The 18,918-nt window shown below is 41.4% G+C and overlaps 1 protein-coding gene across 3 annotated transcripts in view; it reads right to left on the minus strand.

Annotated features, from left to right (window-relative positions):
* zfr2 (zinc finger RNA binding protein 2) overlaps positions 1-18,918 on the minus strand; it is a 30,282-nt gene that overhangs the window by 1,236 nt on the left and 10,128 nt on the right. For all 3 annotated transcript variants that reach the window (XM_061682866.1, XM_061682865.1, XM_061682868.1), the window contains 12 exons: positions 18,589-18,820; positions 17,918-18,054; positions 17,714-17,833; positions 17,501-17,640; positions 17,172-17,298; positions 16,819-17,015; positions 10,435-10,603; positions 9,412-9,586; positions 5,843-5,931; positions 5,639-5,734; positions 3,367-3,478; positions 29-126 (listed from right to left, as the gene is read on the minus strand). In XM_061682866.1, coding sequence (XP_061538850.1) covers positions 29-126; positions 3,367-3,478; positions 5,639-5,734; positions 5,843-5,931; positions 9,412-9,586; positions 10,435-10,603; positions 16,819-17,015; positions 17,172-17,298; positions 17,501-17,640; positions 17,714-17,833; positions 17,918-18,054; positions 18,589-18,820 — 1,692 coding nt within the window. The remainder of the gene's footprint in view (positions 1-28; positions 127-3,366; positions 3,479-5,638; positions 5,735-5,842; positions 5,932-9,411; positions 9,587-10,434; positions 10,604-16,818; positions 17,016-17,171; positions 17,299-17,500; positions 17,641-17,713; positions 17,834-17,917; positions 18,055-18,588; positions 18,821-18,918) is intronic.

The following is an 18,918-nucleotide window of genomic DNA, read 5'->3' on the forward strand; positions in this document are numbered from 1 at the left end:
TGCTGAGCGGGACATTTTCATAGTTTACCTGCGCACTACTGGTTACATCCTCCCTGTCTTGAACCTTCATGCTTTCCAAAGCGTCTGTCGGCTGTCTCTCGCAAGGGTCCGACAACCCAGACCCATCTGAGGAAAGGGAATGATTCATGAAGCACCCAGTTGTCAACTTAGGAGGACATCATCAATGATTAATGAATAGGTTTAAATCTCCAATAGAGACCATTAAAAAACACACACTTATTAAAAAATTACTTTAAACACAGTAAATATATTTGAACGCCCCCTAAAAATTGCAACCATAAAATGTAAAGGATTTACTGTAGGTATGTGTATATACGTCTATGTACATGTCTAACCCTTTAAGCGGTGGGGCCTGGTGGGGTGCCCCGTGACATCGGCGTGTCTGTGTGTGCGTGTGTTTGCGCACGAGCAATGGCTTACAGTGGGGCTGCACGATATTGGGGGGGGGGGAAGAAAAAAAAAAAAAAAGAAGATTCTTTTTTTAAAAACCTGCAACATATATTGTGAAGTGAAATAATACAGGATCAGTGTTGGGAAAGATCATTTTCCCACACGAACTAGTTCCAAAATTGTTCCAAAAATGAACTAATGGAAAAAAACATTCACATTTTATAAATATATGCAGCCATCTAGTGGTTATGAAAAAGCTGTGCACTTTGATTCCAAAATGCCACCGCCACCTAGTGGTATTTAAAAAAGTGTAGCCTACACTTTCATTCCAATATGATAGGGGGTACGTACGTATGACTGCATAGATGTACAGTTGTGCATATAAGTTTACATACCCTGGCAGAATTTGTGATTTTTTTTTTTTTTAAAATACAAATATGACTGAAAAACAAAGGTTTTGGTTATGTTTATGTTATGGTTATGTTTTGCTTAATGATAATGCTTTTCTGAAATGCTTCACCGTTTAATTTGAATCCCATTAAAATAAAATGTGTTTTGCCTGGTCCTTCATGTTTTCTTTTAAGAATTCTACCCATCTTACAAATTCTGCCTTTGTAATCAAACATATGAGCACAACTGTGTGTTTTCTAATTTACTAAATAAAAGTAGGGCTGTGAATTACAAAATAAATGTTAATAAAAAAAAAACTATTACGTGTTCAAAAGTGCTTAACTTCAGAATAATTATTTGAAAAAAAGCTAACAAAATACAGATAATACTTCATGTTTTGATCATATGGGTAGAAGCAAAATCATGTATTGTAAAAATGCATTATACATTGGTAGGGTTTTCCAGAATTTTGAGGTCAACTTTGGGGGTGCGTATTATACATAGATGCACATTATGCACGAAAAATGACGGTAGTTCATTGTTCTCCTCCCCCCCCCCCCCCCCCCCCCAACCAATAGGTTGCTGACAGGGTTTTACCCTCAAAATACTGGCATTACATTTTCCCATTGCTGCCACCCATTCAGTTCACACTAGTAGCCCGCTGCAGGTTTCACCCTACAATCTCAAAAACATGAGGACAAACTTGCTTGCGGGGTGTTTTTTAAAAAAAAAATGGAATTAAAACAAAAACATGACTTTTGTCTTCAATGCGCAAACAAAAACAAACAACACAATATGACAGGAACGATTCGGTGAAAGGCAGAGGTTGGACTAAGTCATTGCTAGTCTTGTCTATAAACACTTAGCCCTCAAGTCCCGAGTCGAGTCCCAAGTCGAGACAGGCAAGTCCTGAGTCAAGTCGCCAGTCCTCCACCTTGAGTTTCGAGTCCTTTCGAGTCATTTTAACAACAAAATAAAAATATATTTTAATAACGATAATATTTACAGTATGTATTGAATATGCATATATTATATACTGCATTTAAACATTTAATATATTTTAAAATCCATATTTATCAAAATAAATTTCATAAACAAGTCCATTAAACCTTTATAAGAAAACTAGGGGCTGATCAAAATGTTTGCACCTTCAAAGCCAATCATCAAAGGGGCGTGGGGGGCTTAGTGTATTGCCCCTTCAAAACCGATCGCTAGTACGTTTACAATTATTTTATGAAAATGCTTTGAGTTACTTTTTCTCAATGTTTTCTCACCGTTTTAAGCGAATTGATGGCCTACAAAAATTTCTCATTGCCAAGGTGTGAGTCAAGACATCTCATGATGAGTAAGAGCAGAGAGCTGTCTCAGGACCATCGCAAACTAATTGTTGCAAAACATTACGATGGCATTGATTACAGGCGCATATCCAAGCTTCTGAATGTTCCAGTGAGTACGGTTGGGGCCATATTACCTAAGTGGAAAGCCAATCATACCACCATAAATTTGCCTCGATCAGGTGCTCCTCGCAAGATTTCTGACAGAGGAGTGCAACGAATCTTCAGAAGAGCTGTCCAAGAGCTATGGACCACGTGTGGAGAGCTTCATAGAGGTACTTAGCAGGTACTGTTGTCACAAGGAAAACAGTGAGTAATGTACTTCGCCGTCATGGCCTGTATGCATGCTCATCACACAACACCCCATTGCTGGGAAAAAAAAGCATTTCAAAGCTCGTTTAAAGTTTGTATTGAAGGAAGCCTGAATGGGCAAATGCACTGAGACATTCTTGACAAAAATCTGCTGCCATCTACGAGGATGATGAAAATGAAACGAGGGTGGACAATTCAGCAGGATAATGACCCAAAACATACTGACAAGGAAACAAAATTTTTTCAAAGAAAAAAAAATAATAAAGCTGCTAGAATGGCCCAGCCTGACTTAAATCCAATCAAAAATCTATGGATATAACTGAAACTGTAGGTCCATAAAAGAAGCCCACGGAACATTCAAGATTTGTGTAGAGGAATGGCCCAAAATCACACCAGAGCAATGCATGCGAAAAGTTTCTCCATATAGGGGAAGTCTTGAAGTCTTTTCTACAAAGTATTAAATAAATAGCAGTTGGTGTGTTCAATACTTTTTCCCTGTGTCACTTCACATTATTGCACACAACTGAATTTCTCATCTTATTTGTTCTACTTTCTTTTTTATGTATGGATTTCTTGGGTTGTTCCCAACATCTGGTGAAATTTTCATGTCAGTAGCACCTTTGGAAATATATTCAATGAGAAAAATGGTGACCTGTTAAATAATTATTTAGCCGCTGTATGTTTAGAAATAATTAAGTAATACTGTTTTATTTTAATTTTAAGGGGCTTTTTGACCACATTTCCTATAGGCGATATCACATGAAAGTGTTCCCTCAAAAGGCAGTTTTTTTCCCCCCACACAAAAAGCTCAAGGTGAGCACTGTATATTGTAAAGACCCATGAAAACAGATTGCTTAAAGAAAAAAAACAAAACTGGGTGTGTGAACGATGAACCCACTATAGCGAGGGAACACCGTACCTGATAGCAGGATTCCTGTGGCCATGCACTCCAGCACCCTGCGCAAGGCTTCTCCTGGGCTGAGTGGGCCTATCACACTGCTGATGACCTTCTCCACAAGCAGCTCCATTGCCTAGGAAAACAAAATTTAAAGTCAATTGGTAACAAAGTACCAAAAATGGGTATGGACCAGGGTTATAATAGTTTTGGACTTTCCATTGTAGTTTTTATTGAGTTTTGACTTTTATTTTTCCAATTCAGTTAGTTTTAATTAGTTTTTAGTGCAGGTTTGTTTGTTTTTATTAGTTTGAATTTTTTCAAAAATGCTTAATTTTAGTTTATTTTTTATTAGTATCGGTATTAGTTTTTTTAAATTTATTTATTTATTTATTTTTATTTAATTCTTTGTCAAACGAGAGATTTAAAAAAAGGGGGGAAAAGCATTTCAAAGCTCGTTTAAAGTTTGTATTGAAGGAAGAAAACTCAATAAAATACCATTAAAAAAAATCAGTTAACCTACTAATAGATGAACAACCATCCACAAATCACAGAATTTGAAGTGCAATTAGTGCAGTGCATAATATGCTTCTAAGGTTCGATAAGATGTATCACAATGTACAGTAAAACCATTAATGACACACAGTCTGTAGTATGGCCTTTTAAAAAAACAATTATGTTTAACTGAAAACTCCACAATTCCCGTAGCTGTGAATATGAGTCCGAATGGTTTCTTTACATGTCCCCTGCGATTTGGCTGGCGATCAATACAGCATGCACCCCCCTCTCGCCCAGATTCAGCTGGGATAGGCTCCAACATGCCCGCGAACCTAGTGAGGATCAGCGGTACGGAAAATGGATGGATGGATGTTTTCCTTCCCTTGTTGCTAAACTGCAAACTTCTCAAGTGGACTTTCAGATTTTTGACTGTTAGACAGACGGACAGATAGAAAGTAAACATGCTTTTACCGCTTATATGAAAGTGCATCCAGCATAGATCATTTTACACTTGAGAATATGTCCTGGAAACAATGAGTCCTAGCCCTGGAACAATGAGTCTGTGCAACATATCACGAAATACAGATACAGTGATCCTCCGCTACATCGCGGTTCTTACTTCATGGTCCTGTTATATTGCAGATTTTTATTACTGTTGTTACTCTTTAATTTTTTATATTTTATACTGTTTGTACAATATTATTGTGTTATCCATTGCGCTTGCTCTCCATCAATATATATTATGTTTAGGCCTGCCACAATAGCCAATTTATTTAGAATATATTTTCCCAAAAACTTTCAAGATGAATGACAGTACCGTTGATGTTTTTTATGCCACTGATATAATGATATTAGAGCATAATAAAGAGTTGTACACATCTGACAAATTCTGCCCTCGTAATCAAATATATGAGTACAACTGTGTAATGCTCTCTCAATGTTTACTAAAGTAGGGCTGTATTTCACAATGAGAGAATAAATAAAAAAGAGAAAGCTATATGTGTTCAAATAAAGTGCTGAACTTAAGAAAAATAAAGTGAGCATCCCCTTTTCTGTTTTGCATCTCGACACAACAGTGAAGTCTCACACAATTTGACATATTTTAATTTAACAAATCTTAACTGAACCGTTTTACGGGTTATATTTGTTCAAAACCTTTGTTTTGGTTCATAATGGTGTTTCATATATTATATGCACTTTTAATAAAAGCTCACAGTGGAAACTTACCTCACTTGAATTAAAATGATGTTCGAAAACCATGCACATGGCGCCATAATGACCGCCCTCTCTATAACGTTCATCTGCCAGATATGAACTAAGTTCAGTTCACCTTCACCCAAAATTTGAACTAGTGGCATTTCACAACAATGTCGTTGCTGCTTCTTTATCTATTTTATTGTATGCTATTTCTTATTTTGAATGTTCTGATTTCACACTGCTTTTATCGTAGGAGTACACTATTTTGTTCCTTTTTACTTGTACTAAGAAATGACAAAAAAAAAAAAAACTTTGACCTTTCATGAACCTTTGTTCATTGAACTCGTTCAGGTACAACACTGACTGGGGATCATGATTATTGTTGATCATTGAAAATGTTGTCAGTCATTTGATTTGATCAACCGAACTAAATTAGGTTGCACTGCCACGATGTCTTAATGCAGGATTACTTGTCATCCCCCAGTTGAGGGCGTAAGCAACCATACATCCATCCATTTTCTACAGCGAAGTAAAATCAAGCTCTATTTACTTTATTTTGTTACAGTTGGAAAAATAAGAGAGGAATAAAGAACCCACTTACCCAGCTTGGCATCTTTCCCCAGATGGGCACTCGCTGACATAGATCTCGTAAGACTCGAATGATGATCACACAGGACTGCAGCCCATTGGCACGAGCCTACAAAGGAAAGATTCAGGGAGATGAGATTATTACGTCCAGAACACTAATAGATAGATAATGAATTTGAGTCAAAAATGGTGCTCAAGAGACATGCAAAACTTTTACCTGAAACCATTTGGCATGACGGAGTGCAGCCAAGTGCTCCAAACATTTTTTCTTATTCAGAAGATCAGGTGGGTCATTTTCAGCCACATCTGACAGAAAAAACATGTACGCGCTCAATGATTATTGCTATAAATCAACCACAACCAGTAGCGGCTTACTTCAAAAATCAAATGTGCAATGGAATAGTTTATCTCGCGTAACCACAGATTTCATCCGCTGCTTTATAATGTACTTCCCTGCTTCATTTAGTAAGTAAGAGGAACAAGGAGAATCAGAAAGGACATAACTGTCAAAAAAGAAGCTACACGGTCTTGTCCTTGTTTTCCTGGGCGGAAGAAAAAGAAAACAAAAAAGGTACCAGTAAAAGGAAAAAATGAGGTTGTTCAACATTTTCAGAAAAACATATGGGAAACTTTAAAGGAGCATTGTGAAGAATTTAATGAAACAGGTTATCAAGTAGCAGATGCTGGGACGACGTTAAATCAAGTTTTATATATATATATATATATATATATATATATAATATAATATTATACAAACTGGACTGCGTCTCCGGATATTTTCAAATGATTTTTGACTCCATGAGCCAACATCAGCTCAACTAATTATTGAAACGAGACAATTGAAATGTGTTTTATTGCCTTTAACACTTTAACAATGCGATTGTAGAAGGTACCGTCTCCCAAATATCCTCTCCTGATGTCATGAACAAAATGTGTCATGAGTTTGAAGGGAACTACAGTAACAATGATGTTTGTCACCTGTGCCTTCCCTGCTTTGGCACTTATTTTATAAAGGAAGCTTCTTGAACAAGGATGCTTCTGTCCCTTGACGCCTCTATGTAATGCCTGGATCAGACTACAATAGAAATTTGGTCTTTCACGATTGCACTCTGTCAGACTACCGTCATAAAATCATGCCGTCAGACAGTGACGGCATGACATGTATTCCGATATCACCGCATCCAGTCTTTTACGATCACTGGGCTTTATCTTGTCAAATCAAACACTGTTGGAAAGGCGGAACCAGAAAACATGTCACCGGTCAATGTGACTGGATACACTCGTTACCATAGTGACAACAACGCGCCGTGCAAATGTATTGTGTGGGTGGGGGAAAAAAAAGAACAAAATGAGGAAAAACGAGTGGTGGTCGTAACTGATGCTCGGGAGAGGACATTCATTCAAGGATTGCTTGAGGTATGTTTACGTACGTAAACATTGGTTTGTGGGCGTGAATAAATGTTGACAATGGCGTGGAAGTATGTTGACAACAGCAAGAACGGTAGGCAATGCGCCAGTCACAATACGCAAACCCATTTGTCAACTTCAAGGTGCGCTGTTGGAGAGTTTTCGTTGATATGTCACACTACACAGAAGATATAAAAAAAAATAAAAAATAAAACACGCTAGACTTTTCATTTTGGCGTTGTAGTGCCAACTCGTCGGTCGTGGATTATGTCACACTACAAGAAGTTTTGTCGTTCCCGACAAAATATGTCAGGCCCCATCTGAGAAATCGGCTGAGATAGCTAATCGAGCCAATATCGCGACTAAAATCCTGTAGTGTGATCAAGGCATAAGATAAAAAGAAAATATCAGGGAAATCATTTAACAAATTTCAAAGAGAGATGAACACAATTAGTAATATGAAAACAGATTACACAGTTGTTAGTACTAAACAAAAACATGCTGTTATTTGTTTCTTTGGGGGTGGGGGGGGAAGAAGGTAGGAGTTTATCAATAGCGCTTAATGACAAATTAAAGGCACTTTTTGGGAAAACTTCACAGGTGACAACAAAGATTCTGATGGCTATGATGTTGCAACTAAATATCTGATAAAACCAATGACAGTCCTGAAAAACCCTTTTATCCCTGATCACCCAACCTAAACCTCACCCTGACCTGCTAGATATTTGAAAAGTTTTCTGGGAAAAAGGGCAAAAGCACTTATTCACAGGACATTTCTCTTTCACAGTCAAAATAAGCAAAAAAAAGTCCATGCAGACATTTTGAGGCTTAGGTGTTTTAAGAAGTCTATCATACCACTTAGAATACATGACCCATATTTAATGGGGGCATGTGCAGTAGCCAAACAACACGAATGTGTGAGGCTCCTCTGCAAAGCTCATAAAAGATGGGCCCCCCCAGTTTCAATCATTTCCGCAATCTAAGTGGTACGAGTGTGGCCTTCATAGCACCAACAGAAAATGTATGACAACAGCCACAGAAAACATCTCAACCAGGCTTTCTCAATGAAAAACATAGAAATGCTGGATAACTGGTGCAGGGGTGTTCGCACCACAATTATTTTGGAATTTCACTACAATGTGGGATAGTAGGGGCAGTAAAGGCAGGGGGTTAATATACTAATGTCCAAATGTAATGATTGAATGAATACAGATAATTGTGAGAAAAACCCTCAAGCTCATCATCACTGAGAATGCCACATTATGATGTCTGGAGGAAAGTTATTGGGATGAAGAAGTCACCAAAAAAACTTGCCTCATGGTTGAGTTGTGGTAGCTAATACACCAAAACTAGTACTACTGCTCATAATATGGACAAAAGTATTTGGGCACTTACAGGCAGTTTTATAGTTCCGCATATGGATTTGATCCCGCCAACAACAACAACGCAGCCCTCGTAACAATTAGGAGTAAGTCTGTGAGTATTTTTGTGCATTTAGGAGATCCAATCTCAGACTAAATGAAACACCTGAATTTAATATGTGGCCCAATACTTTTGTCCGAATAAATCATACAGGGGTCACCAACGGAAACTTGGGTACTGATCACAGTAATGCAAAAGGCCACCAGTTTGATACACAATTCTGAAATAATAAATTTGCTCAAATTGTAAAAATTTAATTATGTTATGAATAATAAAAGATTTCATGTACATGAAGACACTGATCACATTTATGACTTCTCACAATAATTATTAATAACGATTTCACAAGGTAGGAAACAGATAACGAACAATATGCAACACTTTTCCCATAAATGTCTGCAAGTGTTTACATCTTCAAATAATAATTTGTATATCATTCCGAGGGAATCACAATGTCCCATCACTGGTATGCTATTTTTTGAACAGGCCCATGGGCATCTGGTTGGTAACTCCTGTAATAGTACATTCTCTTTTTTTTCCAACCATGCATTATCTGAGCAGTGATCCTCAATTTGGTCTGTTTCTTCATTTTGTTTAATGGGAGTGTGTCTGGGTGCTACTGCTTACGAGATAAACATACACTCTAGTGGCATAGAAAGGTCGGAGAGCCCGGCTTTTGAATCACATTTTGTTGAAAGTAAAGAAAATATTTTGGAGGCTTTGTGTGGCCGCAAGAAAAAGAGGGGATGAAAACATTGAGACAAATGTGGATGAAAATTCTTCCTTTTTAAAAAAAATGTTTTAGGATTTACAAGTTAAAAAAAATGCTTGAATGTAAATTATGTCCAATCCAGCTAAAATTTGGGCATCTAAAGGGTGCATGGTTTATACTGTGAGTGTGTTAAACACAGCGCCAACATGTGCTTCTCTGGTACTGAAAGCTTTGGCTTCTCTAACCTTTCTCAGCCGCTTTTCCTCCTGCCTGCTTGTCCTTTTCAGCAGCAGTGTCGTCCCTCATGAGTGGCGAGGTAAGCGAAACGGTCACCTGCATTATGGGCTCCTTGCTTGATAATATGATGACGTTGGCCTCCTCTGGGTGAGCCTGCACCTCATACTGATCTTCAGAAAATGTCTGCCGGTTAAAAGGACACTTGGAATTACTCACTACAGAGGTGGTGGGGTACATACTGTATATAGGGGCAACGAGCCTAATTAGGCAAAGTCACAGGGTAATTATTTTGTTAAAGGCTACTGGGAATAAAGCTTGGCAGCATATATATTTTTAAAATTTAGGGGAGCAACATGGAACGCTTATGAAACCCCATAACTCGCTCTGTAGGATTCAGGTGTCATAACCAGGCAGTGCATCTAAAGATCAGTGAATTAAACATTTACAAAATACAGCAGGAGGGGCAAGCTTATTTCAACACATCATAATCTTTAAGTCGTCGCCTTCTGATGGACCTTCAGACAGACATGGGTTTTCTCTCTTAAGCCTAGGGGTGGCTCAATTTATGGAGATTCCATCAAGGCTTTAAGAGATACGTTAACCACTTTGATCGTTAAAAATAAATAAATAAACAAATTAACTTTTCTCTTTGATGTGAGCGATAATCACCACTCTGGGATATGAGAGAAACCCTTGTTGAAAGAAGCAGGACAATTAATTACCAATCAAAACCTTTAGGTCTCCTGCAATGTAAAACTTATTTTCATGATCCTCATGTTTTGGCACAGTGCTGATGATGTAACCTGCAAAATACAAGTCATTATTTTGAATTTAGGTATATAAAAAAAAAAAAAAAAAAAAAAAAAAAAAAAAAGTCTTCTGGGGGGGAGAGAAATTCTTTTTTATTATTATTATTTTTTTTTTTCATTTCTCCCATTTTTGTCAGAATACATGCACAAAAAGCACCGTTAGTGCCTCAAAATGTGTTATTAATATATAAAGATTGTAATACATGGGTGAGATTTCCTTACCGCCAGTTCCTTGGGCAACTGCTTAGCAATGCTCTTGAGTAAGGAGACGGTGGGTTTCTTAGCAGTGAGCAGGATGAGATGAACATTAGTGTCACCACGAAGTAGCAGGCCTTTGGCTAAGATGCCCACCCGCATCACACCTTTTAACAGCCGGGCTGAGCTCTCAGTGCTAACAAAAAAAAAAGAAAAAGCCAAAAACTCAATAGACTGGATGTCATTTAGATTTCTACTATTTTTCTATTGTTTTGTTGACTTAATACTAACTTCAACTTTACCATGGCAATCTCGTGAATGTAATTCCTCTTTATGCATCTAAAACGCGATTCAAATTCTGTTTAGCGAGGGTCCTCAGTTAATGACAGTACTAGCTAGGGGTGTCCCGAGCCAATCTTTGAGATCGGAAATGGATCTGATGTCAGCAGAAAAACGAGTATCTGATCGGACTGGATCTAAAATCTCAGATTTTACCACTCTAGTCCATTCCTTGCTCCAGCACTTCTATCCAGCAGCGCCCGGACGGCATTCAGATCCCACGTGATGACAACAACAGGTTGCTAAGGTGCTAACATAACAGAAAGTTGTGAATGTTGCTTGCTTAGGCAGTGGCGAGAGTTTCTTTGGCTTTCCAAGTGAAAAAGGAATACGTGACCAGTGGATAGGCAAAGTCAATAGACAGGTGAAGAAATGTGGTCAGCTATGGGTGCCTAGCAACCATTCCAAACTCTGTGCTGATCAGTTCGAACCGGCGTGTTTTGAGAAAGACCTAGCAGAACGCATTAGATACACAGGTGTAGTTAGGCCGAGGCTGAAACTGGCTGTGGTGCCAACTATTTTTCCCACGGCGATCGGGACCACAACTGCCAGCAAGAGAACTAAATAGCGCAGCCGCCATGGTGCAGCGACGAAGCGGCGCAGACAAGACGTGAAGATTTCCTTGTACATATCTATGACTCTATTATGGTTATTATGCCAGTTGGGGGGAAAAAATTACCCACGCAATACTTTTCAGTACTGTCGTCTGTACTTTTCTACGGTGGCCTGGAAGATGCTAAACAATATAACAAATTGTGAAACACTTTTACATTTCAGAAAACAAATTAACAAAAGCTGAAAAACTTTTACAAAAGACGAAACACCCTGAAAGGGAACTTCCCGTTTCAAAGACATTCTTAGAAATCCCACACCCTCTCTCGGCAAGACCCGCCCACCTTCAACATGACTGGCTCCTGCATCGCAGGAAGGGTAGGCTACGCAGATGTCCATCCCAAATATAATTAAAAAAAAAAAAATAAAGTTTATTATGGTTAGGTTTAGGACTAGGGCTGGGGATAAGGCCGTTTAGGATGAGTTAAAGTTAGGATGACAGTTAAGGCTGGCACACACCGTGCACTGCCGCCAAACCCGACTGAACTATGGCGCTTCTTCCATAACTCCATATATCTTTTATGGTTTAAGAAATGTGATCTAGTACAATATATTGTATATACAGCATCAAACGCCTATGCAGGCCGGCTGTTCAGGGCGTCCATATATACAATCACTATTTGGGATGGACATCTCATTACATCTGCGTAGCCTACCCTTCCCGCGATGATTTTTGGTACTCCTAAAACAGGAGTAGTTTATTTTGATTTAATCTCAGACAGTCAACAAAAAAAGCATTGTGTCTGCATTGGCACCAATATTTATAACGATAATATTATATTGTCAGGATGATGTGGCCCCATCTTTTTTGTTTCAAATAAGGTCATTAAAAATCTGTGATTTAAATCACGTAAAAGAATAAAAATCGTAATTAAAATGTGAGACCACTCCTTGAGCTGTCACCTTATCATGTTGGAGGGGTTTGTGTGTCCCAATGATACTAGGAGCTAAGTTGTCTGGGGCTTTATGCCCCTGGCAGGGTCACCCATGACAAACAGGTCCTAGGTGAGGGACCAGACAAAGCACAGCTCCAAAAACCCCTATGGGACAAACAATGCAGGAAGACGTTTTCCCTTGCCCGGACGCGGGTCACCGGGGCCCCCCTCTGGAGCCAGCCCTGGAGGTGGGGCTCGAAGGTGAGCACCTGGGGGGATTGGGTGCAATGTGAGCTGGGCGGTGGCCGGAGGCAGGGACCTTTGGCGGTCCGTTCCCCGGCTACAGAAGCTGGCTCTAGGTATGTGGAATGTCACCTCTCTGGGAGGGAAGGAGCCCTAGCTGGTGTGTGAGGTCGAGAAGTTCCGACTAGATATAGTCGGGCTCGCCTCCACACACAGCTGGGGTTCTGGTACCAGTCCTCTTGAGAGGGGTTGGACTCTCTTCCACTCTGGAGTTTCCCACGGTGAGAGGGGCCAAGCAGGTGTGGTTATACTTACTGCCCCCCGGCTCGGCGCCTGTACGTTGGGGTTCACCCCGGTGGAGGAGAGGGTAGCCTCCCTCCGCCTTCGGGTGGGGGGACGGGTCCTGACTCTTTGTGCCTATGCACCAAACAGCAGTTCAAAGTACCCACCCTTTTTGGAGTCCTTGGAAGGGGTGCTGGAGAGCACTTCCGGTGGGGACTCCATCGTGAGACCTGGAAGGGTGTGATTGGGAGGAAAGCCCCCCCCCCCGATCAGATGTGTTCTGTTATTGGACTTCTGTGCTCATCACGGATTGTCCATAACGAACACCATGTTCAAGCATAAAGGTGTCCACACGTGCACTTGGAACCAGGACACCCTAGGTCGCAGTTCGATGATAGACTTTGTGGTCCTGTCATCGGACTTGTGGCCACATGTCTTGGACACTCGAGTAAAGAGAGGGGCGGAGCTGTTAACTGATCACCACCTGGTGGGGAGTTGGCTCGGATGGTGGGGAAGATGCCGGTCCGACGTGGCAGGCCCAAACGTATTGTGTGGGTCTGCTGGGAACGTCTGGCAGAATCCTCTGTCAGAAGGAGTTTCAACTCCCACCTCCGGCAGAACTTCATCCATGTCTCGGGGGATGCGGGGGACATTGAGTCCGAGTGGACCATGCTCCATGGCTGTGGCCGTAAGCTAGTCGGTGATTGTCGTGGCGGCAATCCCCGAACCCGTTGGTGGACACCAACGGTGAGGGATGCTGTCAAGGTTAAGAAGGAGTCCTATCGGGCCTTTTTGGCCTGTGGGACTCCTGAGGCAGCTGATGGGTACCGGCTGGTCAAGCGGAATGCAGCTTTGGTGGTCGTTGAAGCAAAAACTCAGGCATGGGAGGAGTTCGGTGAGGCCATGGAGAAGGTCTTCCTGACTGCTTCGAGGAAATTCTGGTCCACCATCCGGCATCTCAGGACGGAAAAGCAGTGCACCATCAACACTGTGTATAGTGGGGATGGGGCACTGCTGACTGGTAAGGTCTATTCAGGGGTGCTGGAGAGGAGGGTCCGTCAGGAAGTCGAATCTCAGATTCAGGAGGAGCAATGTGGTTTTCGTCCTGGCCGTGGAACAGTGGAGCAGCTCTACACCCTCGACAGGGTCCTCGCGGGTGCTTGGGAGTTTGCCCAACCAGTCTACATGTGTTTTGTGGACTTGGAGAAGGCGTTCGACCGTGTCCCTCGGGGAGTCCTGTGGGGGGTGCTTCGGGAGTATGGGGTATCGAACCCCCGGATACAGGCTGGTCGGTCCCTGTACGACCGGTGTCAAGATTTGGTCCGCATTGCCGGCAGTAAGTAGGACTCGTTCCCAGTGAGGGTTGGACTACGCAAAGGCTGCCCTTTGTCACAGATTCTGTTCATAAATTTTATGGACAGAATTTCAAGGCGCAGCTGAGGCGTAGAGGGGGTCCGGTTTGGTGGCCTCAGAAGTGCATCTCTGCTTATTGCAGATGATGTGGTTCTGTTGGCTTCATCAAGCAATGATCTCCAACTCTCACTGGAGCGGTTCGCAGCAGTGTGTGAAGCGGCTGCGATGGGAATGAGCACCTCCAAATCTGAGACCACGGTCCTCAGTCGGAAAAGGGTGGCGTGCCCACTCCAGGTCGGGGATGAGATCCTGCCCCAAGTGGAGGAGTTCAAGTACCTTGGGGTCTTATTCACAAATGAGGGAAGAATGGAACAGGATATGGACAGGCGGATCGGTGCAGCGTCTGCATTGACTGCTGCCATGGATGTCACAGAAATTCTACCACAGTCCAATCTTAACTCTGTGTGTATCCAGGTTACGGTTGACAATAAGCCAGTCAGTACTCAAACATCATGGGGGAGTTGGAATATAATATGCTGTGTTTATCAAGTGCTTTGATCACTATACCTCAAATCATCGCAATCATTACCTCCTCACTCACACAGTTTTCCCATTTCAAAGCAAACTGCAAAAGACAGCAAGCGGGAAGGAAGGATGGGGAGCTGCAGAGGAGGATCTCTTACCCAATAGGAAAGGATGGTAAACCAGTGGCAAAGGAGGTCAAGGTGCCAATTACCTATGGTAAGTATGTTCAGCGACGTATGTGTTTAACAACAGGGGGAATCCACCTCGACTTTTAATACGGTGTGCCCCATGGTTGTGAAAATACGGTATGTGGAGGAGGGGATTTCGATGTACAGGAGCACCCAACTGAACTTGGCAACATCAAAGCGTACATGTTTGAGCCGATCAGGAGGTCGGAAACTGACAATGACGACGACGAGCAGCCAAGTAGCAGCTGTACAACAGAAAAAGAGAGTTGCCACTGGCACGATGTATGTCAAAACCATGTCTTTTCAGACACTCATGGCTTGAAATAATGCCACCCCAGGGATGCCAATATATTTTAGCACGACTATATATATATATATTCATATCTTTCAGTGACACGGCACAAGCTTTTACACAGGATGCAGTATTTCTACATATTGTGTGCCCCTCGCTCGAGTTACGTTATAACACACCACACACAAAGTCTTTGCCCGTATGTCTGTTGGCTTGTCATATAGGCAAAGGTACAGACGGCAGTACTAAAAAGTACTGTGTGGGTCTTTTTTAACTACTCCATAGTGCATAGTAACCATAATAGAGTCATAGGTATATACAAGGAAATGCTCACCTCTTGTCTGCGTCGCTTCGCTGGTGCATCGTGGCGGCTGCAAGATTTAGTTCTCTTGCTGGCGGTGGAGGTCCCGATGGGCGTAGGAAGAATAGTTGGGACCGCAGCTGGTTTCAGCCTTTGCCTAACTACACCTGTGTAGCCAATGCTTTCTAAAAACACGCTGGTTCGAAGTGGTCGGCACAGATTTCGGAATGCTTGCTAGGCACCCATAGCTGACCACGTTTCTTCCCCTGTCGAGTGACTTTCACTATCCACTGGTCACGTATTCCTTGTTCACTCGAAAAGTCAAAAAATAATAATAATAATCTTGCCGCTGACTGAACCATTTGTACAACCAAATGCCACACAATAAACCATCGTGACATCGTTAAATCATACGACAACAAATGTACAAGGACGGAAGAACAGCATAGAACAATAGCATACACAGCCGAATGAACAGGATGTTTGGCTTGTGTGACGTCACAGCGCCGGAAAGAGACAAAGACCGGAAGGTGCGAGATGCAAAAAGCAGAAGGCGCATTCTGCATCATATTTAACTGATGTATATCTGCCATATAATCACTTCGAAATGGCAGATGTGGTTTGTAAAGGGGTTCGAGAGTTAGCAAGACAATTTTTAAAATCTTTGTCTTATGACCTTTAAGTTAATGCTTTTTGCATGTGGATAAGCATGTGGACTGTGGATAAGTCATATTACTGCGATTTGGCAGCTGCTGAAAGTAACTAAAAAGTTACTTTTTCTAACTTAGTTACTTTTTAAATACAATAACCAGTAAAGTAACTAAGTTACTTTTTCAAGGTAACTGTGGCAATACCTACTGTTGCTGATTATTGTTCGCTGTTTGAGTAATATCACTTCATCAAGCCTTCTCTAATATTCCATACTACAATATAAGCATGTATGATATTATTGCAGATATCAGATTGGACCGATATGGGTATTGGCCAAAATTCAAGGCTGCAATATCGGTATTGGATCGGAAGAGAAAACGTTGGATCGGGACATCCCGAGACTGTATTGACATACGACAATTCGAGGAACTGCGTCGAATGAACTCTTTTGCGCAGCGGTTTAAAAATCTCATCACGAGAGAAGAAGGGACACTAAGCTACTGCCATACTTGCGGTTTTTCATATGATTGTTTTATATTTATGGCCTAGAAGTGTTTTGTCATCCAAATACAATAGTTTGTGTTATTATGACTTCCCTTAACTACTGTGTTAGCTAGCATAGGTTAATGCGGATGACAGGGCATTCCAAATTTGTTTTCGTCATAACTGAAGAAACATAACTTTGACGTGAGCACTCTTTAACACCATCGGTGTGGACCCTTTAACCTGAAATTGTACCTAAATTTGTACCTGTTTAGGTCCCCACTCTCAGTAGCAGCAGTAGTGATGTTTTTCTCAAAGAGATTATCTGACACCATCTTCAGGGCTTGCTCAGAGTGGGAAACGATCCTCTGAACAGCCTGCAGCTCCAACTCCCCCGGGTAAATGGTGGTGTGTTTGGCCATTACAACGCGATCATCAGGTGAGTCTAGAGGCCGCACACAAGACTTACACAAAAGGACAAAAACATACTCATCATTAACTGATCACAAGGGAGAAAAAGTGAGAGGGAAGATATGTGAAGTGACCAAAAAATTATTAAATGTTTTTTAATTTTTTTATTATTATTATTATTTTTTTTAAATCAGCTGAGCAAAACTTACCAGCAGAGGGGGCACAGGCCTACCCGGCCGGCTCATGAGAGGCGGGGGAGCCATCCTGTGTCTCTGTTCCCCGCAGTACATTTGCTCCTCCGCCATTCTCCTCCAGTACATGTTGTCCTCATATCGCCTGCACAAGTGGGGAGGAATGTGAGCAGAAAGTATTTCATTCACGCAGATTTCCATCTCAATATTCCCCAATCATTGACTCCTTAAGAGACACTTAGCATTTTATAGTAGGAGTGCACCTTACAACAAGTGCTGTAGGGACATCATGTTTAAAAAAAATAAATAATAATAATAATAATAATAATTTTAACCAGCATCCAGACCTCATCTCCATGTGCCAGTGCTGCTCATCGTCTTGCTGTCTCTTCAACACCGCCTTTTGCTTCTTCAGTTTGCTCTCTTGCAGCTTTCTGGCTCGGTTACTGGGTTTGATCTCTACTGAGAGCTCTGGGTTCACTTTCCTCTGCGGAAAGAGCAATAGGACCATAAAAGACATGTAAGGAATATATTAGAAAATGCAGCTGTAACTTATCGACCTTGTACTGGAGTCTGTGCCTTCGTCCTTTTAGGTGCATGTCTTTAGCATTTGGGTCATTGAAGCTGCACTCACATAGCTTACAGTGGAAACGAATTACTTTCCCATCACCATTACACACCTAAAAAACACTGTAGGTCATTTGATGCACAAAATAAATAGAAACCTTTTGCAAGCAAAGATTAAAGTGGTTTTCCCCGCTCACCTCCTCGACATAGTCATGCCCAACTGGCTTGATGTCCCCCGGGCTTTCGAATTTGTCACACTCCTCCTGTGGCGCTTGTGGCACGGTTGTTTCTACTTTCGTTGCTTCCGCCCCAGGTGGCGCTGCTGGCTTATTGGCTGAAAAACCAGTTAAGAGGACAACGACGCTTGTAATAATATCATGAGTGCAGTGTTCAGAACTGCCAATAGTTTATAAATGCGACAAGATGCCAGCAAAGGACTACTTTGGCTAAATGAAACTCCTCAACTCACAACAGTTTCTTGGCACCAACATGTCACAAAATGGTGACAAAGAACTACTTTTGTCAAAATGAAGCTCCTACAAATTCAATTCAACGTAGATCCTTGGAACCAAGATGCCACAAGATACCGCAGAAACGAAAAAAGCAAATAGGTCAGTTTTTTAACAAATGACAGGTATAAAAATATAAGATAGGTGAATTTGCGAATGTCGGACCGTGAATTTGAGGGGATTAACTGTACGGCCAAAGAACACAAAAAAGACAACAGCTTCAAATAATTTAAGGAGAAATGTATGTTCAAAATGAAGTTATTGTGTACAAAAAACTGCAAGGCGTTTCAATACTATGTTACCACACGAGTAATGGGAACATTTGTTCATAGTGAATGAGAAACAGCTTCACAACTTACAAGTTATTTTGGACGGAACTAGTTTCTTGATGGTTGTTAGTGTTTTAGCTGCAGAGTTTACAGCTGGTTTGGGTGCAGCAGTAGAAGTTGAAGTGGTCCCAACTGAGGCCACATCGGTGGTGGAGGCCTGCTGTTTAGCAGTCGTTGATGTTTTGACGACTGGTGCAGAATTCACCAACACGGGCTCAATGGAGGGGATAGGCTTGCCTAGCTTGGTGTGCAGTTTCACCACCTTTACAAAGTCACAAAGACAAACAGATATAATTAGTTGATCTGTATTTCCTCCTCAAATCCATATCTGGCTCGAGGATATGGCAGCATAGACGGAAG

Source organism: Phycodurus eques, chromosome 8 (assembly GCF_024500275.1).
Source record: "Phycodurus eques isolate BA_2022a chromosome 8, UOR_Pequ_1.1, whole genome shotgun sequence".
Taxonomy (NCBI): domain Eukaryota; kingdom Metazoa; phylum Chordata; class Actinopteri; order Syngnathiformes; family Syngnathidae; genus Phycodurus; species Phycodurus eques.